At 38.4% G+C, this 9,021-nt stretch overlaps 1 protein-coding gene across 1 annotated transcript; it reads left to right on the top strand.

Annotated features, from left to right (window-relative positions):
- Positions 1–3,558: 3,558 nt before the first annotated feature.
- On the top strand, positions 3,559–5,282 carry LOC120265138. The gene is made up of 6 exons (XM_039273040.1): positions 3,559–3,801; positions 3,856–4,032; positions 4,164–4,259; positions 4,305–4,721; positions 4,833–4,987; positions 5,039–5,282. Exons 1-6 carry the CDS (start codon positions 3,559–3,561, stop codon positions 5,280–5,282), a joined length of 1,332 nt encoding a protein of 443 aa, XP_039128974.1.
- The last annotated feature ends 3,739 nt before the right edge of the window (positions 5,283–9,021 follow it).

The raw sequence follows: 9,021 nt of genomic DNA, 5'->3' as shown, positions 1-9,021 counted from the left end.
AGGGTGTCCATTTTGCTTTGAGGTGGTGGATGTGGAAGAACCGGGCCGAAGCGAATCAGAGAAGACATGAATACGTAGTTAGCACCCATGGTGACAGTCATGCGAAGAATATCATTACATTGGGGCAGTGTCCAATGAGAGGCATACGACCTCGAGACCTGGCAGCGAACGCTTTGCAGTCCGTAGAGCCTTCTTCCGCACTAATCTCGATGTCGGATTTTCACTCGGACCTTCACGGCATAATTGATGTCGTGCTTCACTCACCTATAATCTTCACCGCTTCTTCTCCGTATCGCTCGGAGGTAGCTGGTAGCGATAGCAACAATGGCGACGAGGAAGCTTTAGACACGCATTGGCGGCGGTAGCATGCTAGCGGCATTATCTCGACCAATCAAGCATGCCTGACGGTGAGCGACGTAGCGGCGGCGTAAGCGGTGGCGGCGGCATGCTTGGCAACATTATCTCGACCACTCAAGCGTGTCGTGGCGGTGAACAAGCGTAGCGACAGCCGGCGGCTGATGGCGGCGATGGCGTAGCGCAGCGGTGACAAAGCAGCGAAGTTTTTATATATATATATATGTATATATCAATACGGGGGAGAGGAGACGGATCGATATATACCTTCTCCCTTCGTCTCTCTGAATTCTCTCTTCACCCAAAAATCTCCCGCTCTCTCAAATCTACTATGTATTTAAAACCTCGCCCTCTGCTTATCTTTCTCCCGAGAGATCAACTCCCTCCTTATCCACATCCCGAGATATCACAACAGAGGATAGAACTTCAAATTTAAACTTAAATTTTTTATTGATTAATTTTTTTTAAAATTTTCTTTTATTAATTTTTTTTATTAATTATATATATATATATTTAATTTCAAATTCGAAATTTAAAATTTGAAATCTTCTTTTTTCTCTTTTTTCCCTTATTTATTTATTTATTTTTTTATTTTTTCCTTGGTTTGTTTTTCGTAATTTCCCCTAAAAATTCTGCTCACTTTAAAAAGAATTTTTCTTTTCATCCCTATCCCTATCCCTATCCCTATCCCAACTCCCGCTAGGTAAGATCGGATATATATATTTTTAATTTTTCAATTTTAATTTAATATAATTTTTAAATTTTAAATTTTCAAATTTTTAATTTTTAATATATTTATTATTATCTTTTATTATTATTTTATTATTTATTATATATTCATTATTCTATTATTTTTATTATTATATATACTATTTTATTATTATTATATAAATTCATTAACTCAATCTCTCTCGAGATGTGTGTTCAAGTGCTTGAGATTACATTTCACCAATTGCTTTAAGATGCGCTCTCGGGCTACATGAAATTTATGATTGCCTCTGGGAATATGTGTTTGAGCTATCCTAAGATTTGAGATTGCCTCGAGATATGTGTTCTCAAGGGTAATCTTGTAATTTGTCTTTATGCCTTCGAGATAAATTCTCAAGGCCAATTTTGTAATTTGCACTTTGCCTCGAGATATGTTGTCAGGGGCAATCTTGTATATTGTGCATTTATGCCTCGAGATATGTTCTCAAGGGCAATTTTGTAATTTTTTATTTTGTAATTTTCATTTTACCTCGAGATATGTCCTCAAGGATATATATGTATTTTTGCATTTATGCCTCGAGATATGTTCTCAAAGGCACTTTTTGTAATTTAGTATTTTTGCCTCGAGATACGTTCTCAAGGGTTAATTTTGCGATTTAAATGTTTTCAGGATCGTCTCGAGATTTGTGCTCTCCGGATAATCTTTGACGTAAATGTTTCTGAACGCCTCGAGATCACGTGCTCTCGGGCGATATTATGATTTAAATATTTTTCCTCGAGATCTGTGCTCTCGGCTGATCTTGTGATTTAAATATTTAGATCGCCTCGAGATCTATGCTCCGACGATCTTCGATTTAAATATTTTAGATCACCTCCGGATCTATGCTCCTACCGATCTTGTGATTTGAATATTTAGATCATCTCGAGATCCGATGCTCTCACCGATCTTGTGATTTAAATATATTAGATCACCTCGAGATTTGTGCTCTCGGCTGATTTTGTGATTTAAATATTTAGATCGTCTCGAGATCTGTGCTTTCGGCTGATCTTCAGATTCTAATTTTTTTAAATTATCTCAAAAAATGTCTTTTGGACTTATCTTGAATATATCCAAATATAATGAAATTTATTTATTTTAACCATATGTTGTCCCAATTCGATTATAATTTTACTATATGTAATTTTAACCATATGTTGTCCCAATGATGTTGCTCTTTTGACAAGAAAGCTATGAGATATGATCAGAAAATACAAGATACAAAGCAAAAAATTCCAGAGAAAAGATGGTCCGAATAAAGAAAAGGAAGAAGTCGAAGATTATCTCATGAAGATCAAGTGTAGAGAATGTGGAGGCTTTAGGCACTATCAAGCCGATTGTTCTAACACTCTCAAGAAGAAAGGAAAGTCACTAAATTCTAGATGCAGTAATGACTCAGATGGTAGCATTGAAGAAGAAGATGAAGGAAGTCTGAGCAACCATCATACAACCATTACTGCTGTGATGAATGGATCCAATCTTGTTGCGGAATATGTTACAACATCAGCTACAACATTAACTGAAACTGACAGTGAGTTCAATGAGGTAATAGAAAATGATCTTCTTGCAGCTTATAAACTCATGATGAATAAATTCAATGAGATGATGTTGCAAAATCAACGATTAGAGAAAGAGTTGAGTGATTGCAAAGAAAAGTTGCAACATGCTGAGAAGACCTTGAACTCCATGAACAAAGGCAAAGTCAAGCTTGATGAGATTCTATCTTTTGGAAGAACAAGCAAAAACCGACATGGTATTGGGTATGTTGGGGAAACTTCAAAAGTCAAGACAAAAAGTTCATGAGTTATATTTGTCATATCAACTACTCAACAAAATAATTATGAGAAGCAAGTCGAAGTAAGGGAAGAACCGAAAAGTGAAGTGCCTGCATGTTTTCATTGTGGAGAGACTGGGCACGTAAGACCCAAGTGCATCAAATTAAAAGAAGACTTGAAAAGTGGAAGAGTAGTTGGACATGTACAAGCAGTCATCAAAAGGGAAGTCAGAGGAAAAACTATAGTAATCAAGAAATTATGGATCCAAAAGATAAAAAGCCAAGAAAAGATGTAGAGGTCTCCAGTTCAGATTTGAAGATTGTGAAAAATCAGACAGCTACAACATTATGTTACAACCAGCAAAGTGTTGACCGAGGTCCTATGAAGTCAACAAAGCAAAAACACTCCAACGAGTGAAAGTCTCTTGATGTCTCTCAAATATTCAGAAATCAAAAAAACAAAAAGGAAATAAAAAGGGGAAAAAATATATATATATATATATATATATATATTCAAAAAAAGGGAGGGTTTTATAATATGAAAGCAGTGCCTTGAAGTTATAACTAATTAATGGGGCATAAAAACCCTAAATCCCAATTTGTTTCCAAAGTTGTTTTTGAAATCAGAAAAAAGAAAAGAAGAAGAAGACGAAGACGGTGTTTGAGAAAAAATGGGATGAAGAGGATGGCCCGCCGTGCTCCAACAACCCCACAAGAAATTGTTGCCCGAATTGCAGAAGTAAGGGTGAGAGGGACCAATTCTGGAGGAAGCCCATCAAGAGGAGACGAATCAGAAGATTTGTCAAAAACAATCGTCCCCTTTGTCCCTCCCCAGGATGCTGGTTCATCTGACAAAGTGGTAGACGCAGGAACCTCATCACATGAAGTGTCCATAGGCGTCAAAGACAGAGATGATCTTCTGAGATGGGTGCGTGAGTCTTTTCTAGGAGCATATGTCCAAAGAAATAAAGATGATGAATAGGATAATTCAACTACAGTTCCAGAAGAAGAAAGTCCAGAGAATCAACAGGCTAGAGTTGAAGATGCTGCAAGAGAAGAAGTGACCCAAACTCAAGCAGAAGAGGCTAGCGGAGGAAAAAGTATAGATGATCCCACTAGTGCTGAAGAAGAGGCTGCTGCTATTCTAAGTGAAGTTCTGGTGATTTACACCGACATGCTAAAACACCTATAGAAACAGTACATGTCACAGCACCGATTACAACATCTTTTGCAACATCTAATAGTTCACACAGTTTTGATGATATCTCACTTAAAGATCATGTTGCCCAGATTGCTAAAGGAAAGAAAGCAGTGTCCAAAAAGAAGTCACAGAAGAAGGAGAAGAAAAAATCCAAGAGAAAGTCCTTCTCAGATCCAGAAGAAGAAGTCTCCATTAGGCCCAAGATAAAGTGCACTGAAGCTGAGAAATAGGGGGAGAAACCATCATCAAGTTCTAAGAAAGAAAAGAAGAAGAAGGCAACCCAGCAAGCTAAGGACAGTGATGAAGACAAGTTTTTGGACAAAGCTTCGAAGAAGAAATTCAAGACTGTGGTTGGGAGAGGATTTATGGTTGAAAGAATAATAGATGAAGTGGCTTTTGAAAAGTATGGGTTGGCCGAACTACTCAAAGAAAGGTGTCTTTACAAGTCTGCAACATTTGCTGAAAGCTATAGTTTGTCACTAGTGCAAGAATTTTACAGTAATCTACTGCCATCTGACAAAGGCATCACTAGAGTTTATGTTCAAGGTAAGTGGATTCCTTTTACTCCAGCTTGCCTAAACAGATTCTTGGAGTTTAAATTGGAGGTGAAAGGCAACTGTGAAGAAGAGCTTGAGTTGAATGAAGATGTTCTGAAAGAAATTACTAGAGGAACGACATAATCATGGGGAGAAGAGACAAGACTTCCAGCCTCCACCCTCACAGCTAAGTATAATATTTTGTTTAGACTGGGCATTCAGAATTGGTTACCAGTCCCACACAATTCCAGCATAGTGAAGGAGCTCGCGCTTTTATTATTTGCTGTAGGCACTGGTAAGAAGTTCAATCTGGGAAGGCTGATCTTCCAGAATATTGCGAAAGAAGCTGACTGTACATACTCCTCAACATCACTTGGGTATCATGCACTGTTGTCGTAGTATTTATTACAACATGGAGTACAACTCAGGAAAGGAGAAGCAGTCACAACAGTGAACAAGCTGAAGATTTTCCAGAAGCTGTTCAGCCCAGGTAAGAAGATTTATTTACTTGTAGGACGGGTGTCTCCACCACCAATGTCGGAAGATGCAGTAGAGGCGAATCTATTGGTTGAAGAAGAATATGAGAAGATGTTGAAAGAGCAACTAGAAGATGCAAAGAGGAGGCAACGATCATTATCTGCAGAATTGTTCATCATTGTCCAACAAAAATAGAAGATTTTATCTCACCTAGAAATTCTTGAGAAGAAGAAGAAGAAGAAAGGAGCTGATGGCCATAATTTAGGGGGAGATGATTTGACACATAGTCAAGATGACGTGCCAACCTGTGTGATGTGGCATAATTGGTGACATGGCAAGGAGTCTTGACTTGGAGGCAATAATCTGGAAGATCTTGGTGGAGCTATTTTTGGCAAGGTGTTACAATTTGAAGACAAGATCATATAAAAACCATATTTAGGTGATTTGATTGAAGACTAAATATGGATGGAGCTTAATTGAAGAAATACCTTAATGAGGATGATTGAGAACTATTAAGGGCAAGATTTGAAGACATGCCTATTGTTGGCATGATTGAGATGATTTATTCAGGATCTTTCTTGGTAAGATTTGAAGACCAAATTTGGATAAATTAAAGACCAAGTTTGGCATGTTTCATGGAAGACACACAAGGGCGTGCGCCCCTTGCAAGGAGACTGCGTGATATGAAACTGAGGAGGTAGGCTAGTTACCGGTAGTCGGGATCAGGAGATTTGGCTGTATCGACTCAGACTAACCATGGCTAGAAGGTTGATGGATCTTGAGGTCATCTGCAACGTAACCAAAACTCAGTCAAGTTAGCAGTCAGGGCCCTGTTGCAACTCATGTTACAACAGGAGTTGCAACAGCTAATTTTGGAAGGTTTCTAAATTAGTAGCCACAGAGATTCTAAAAGAGATAGGACGCCGAACTGGGTTACTAATCTTGTGTGTCTCTTTCTTGCTTGGCCCACCAGATATAAGCGAGAGGGGCCCTTGAACATAACAAACATAGTAGATTATTTGTACTCATCTATGTTTGCTATGTTCACCACTTTAAATATTTCTTACTTCGCTGATCCTTGTCTTATCCATACAACTTTTTTTCATAGAATGTACTTGGACATTATTAGAACAAATTTGGCCCAATACTAAATCCAAATTAACTAACGGGATGGGTGTGTGTGTGTGTGTGTGGGGTGTGTGTGTGGGGGGTTCACAATGTACTTGGGACGTTATTAGAACAAATTTGGCCCAATACGAAATCCAAATTAACTAATGGGAATGGTTTTATTTAAAAAAAAATCTCATAAGGATTTGAACTCGTGCTCTACTTTTTACTTAAGTAAAATATATATATATATATACATATATATATATATATATATATATATATATATATAATTGTTGGAACTTAACCATTGTCTTCAGATTCACTAAAGAGATCAACATCAATATGACCTCAATGTTTTTAAATGGTAATAAAGTAATAAAACTTGTACTACATTTTTTTTATTATCTTTAAAAAATACTTTTACTTGTCATATGTCTGTAGTAACGTGTGAGTAGACATTGAAATACAAGTGTAAAACATGCTAGGCACAATAAGTTCTCAATTGTCGTTGCTAAACATTAAAATACAAGTGTTCATGGATAATTAAAAGTGTGCTTAAGTTTAACAATAAGAAACATAGATAACAAGCTCTAAAATTAGCAATTTCTTTTTCTTTACTGACAATGTGATAAGTGCACCTACAACAACTGATAAGTGCTTGTGTGATATGAATGCGAAGCATTCTTTCCTTATGTTAAGCATTACTTTTCTTGGGTTTTTTACACTAATATGTGTGTTTTTATGTTACTTTTATGCAGGTAGGGTTGTGAGGCCTAGTATGAAGGAAATAGGCTAATGTGGATCATAATGCACCAATTTTGGAGGAAATCTTGCTAAGGTTCAAACGCGAAGACATAGGTCAGGTGTGAGATGCTAGAGTGTGTGCCAACCTCCTCGTATTCGAGTGGGCACATCCATTTGCAGGGGCACAAAGGCAGTCACATTCGAGCATTCCGACTTATGCACATAGAACAAGAGCTCCACCAACGTGTACACCATTGAAGAAGCATGTGATCCACGACGTGAACGTGTGCCCGTTTGCGTTACCCCGATGAAAGTATATAATTGGGAAGCTATTCAGGTCGAATACTGTAACAACACTGTAGCATATACTGTAGCAGCACTATTCACAACAGGCTGAGAAATCAGAGAAGCAGAGAATCCACACGGGCGTGTGGAAATTATCCACGCCCGTGTGGAAATTCCTCACGGGCGCGTGGAGCATCCACGCCGGTGTAGTCACCCGATTCCAACCCTATTTAAAGCCGATTGAGCCCCGATTTTGGTATTCTTTTCTCCATCTTTTCCCCAACTTGAGAGAGGGCTTCGGCTAGGGTTTCGAGGGGTATTGTCCAAGGTTTTGGAGAGGTTCTACGGCTCCGACATCGTCATTCCTTAGGAAGAAGGTTGGTAAGGGAGCTTCCGTCGAGGCGTATCCTATACCGGACGAGGGAATTTTTGGACGACGAGTAGAGGACTTTCCACAAGACCATCGACATGACTATCGAGGGGGTTTCTTTATGGATTCATTGCTTTTACATTCTATTTCTTTGATTGTACTTAGCTCCATGGAGAGCTAAACCCCTAGTGGGTACTCGGGTATTGTGAACCCTAGGATGTATTTGTTTCTTTGAACCTCTTTATTATGCTTTCAATAAATTGATGTTTATTGTGAGATCCAACCTTGAATGCTTGATTGTATGAACATTTCCCCTAGAGTGACACTAGGGTTGAGAGTTCTTGTTGGTAACCTTGTGAGTGAGTGACACACCACGAGCGTTAGACAAAGCTAGGTTGGAGAAGGTTGAGAGGGTGAGTCGAGAGGTACATGAGTGTCCCCTTTCCCCTCCGGCGTGATAGATTCTACCTCCGTTCCTCGAGTTCTTTGCGGCCATAATAGAGTGAATGGTCTAAGGGATGAACTTCCGCTGGGGCTTAGTTGCGCGTGCAACGGAGTGAAGCGTTGAGGTGATCTTAGCATCTAGGGCTTAATTGTGGTTAGGGACCTTCCACCTGGACCAAAGGGTTGGGTCTATAATTAGGAAGAGATTTATCACTTGGAATCCCTAGAGCTCATTACAACTCTATGCGAGTGCGACGTGTTGAGATTGGTCGATTTCTCCGCCGGGACATGTATAGAGTTAGGCATAGTTGACCTTAGATTTGGGACTATGTAATTAAGGATTTCCACGACTCACCATTGCATTGATTAGGAAGCATAATAGAGGGTTCTTGCACTTGAAACAATTACCCTAGCTGGAGCATTATTCGGGTACCTCATCTTTATCGATTGCCTTACCTCCTTCTTTACTTTTGCTCTCTTACTTGTTGCTTTTACTGTTGAGAATTGAATCATTATCACACTCATTATCATTGATCTTTCACATAGCTATGAATCGAATTAAGTATTTTTATTCCCTACTCCCTGTGGATTCGATACCCGTTCACCTGGGATTATTACTTCGACAAACCCGTGCACTTTGCGGGCTATACGCAAGGGGATCTTGTCAACAACCCTCAGAGTTCAAAACTAAAGCAAAGACTAAGGCAGACGACTGATGGCAACTAATAAATAAGTGGGTAGCAACTTTGATTCAAAGTAAGAAAACTAGATGGGCTTTAAATTCCACCATACTCAAGAAAATACATAGGTGACTTAATTCAATGGGGAAGCGAATCAAGTGAAAACCCTTTTAATTCATCCATCCTTTTTAAAGTTATATTAAATTATTTTAAGTTGTCTCAAATTCTTTTAATTTATTAGTTATTATTTTTAAATTTTTAAAAAAAATTTTAAAAAAAAAATTCACTTTGTGATTTTTTT

This window comes from Dioscorea cayenensis, chromosome 7 (assembly GCF_009730915.1).
Source record: "Dioscorea cayenensis subsp. rotundata cultivar TDr96_F1 chromosome 7, TDr96_F1_v2_PseudoChromosome.rev07_lg8_w22 25.fasta, whole genome shotgun sequence".
In the NCBI taxonomy this organism is placed as follows: domain Eukaryota; kingdom Viridiplantae; phylum Streptophyta; class Magnoliopsida; order Dioscoreales; family Dioscoreaceae; genus Dioscorea; species Dioscorea cayenensis.
Note: the sequence above shows the minus strand (reverse complement) of the source record. Positions and strands in the feature narration are given on the sequence as shown.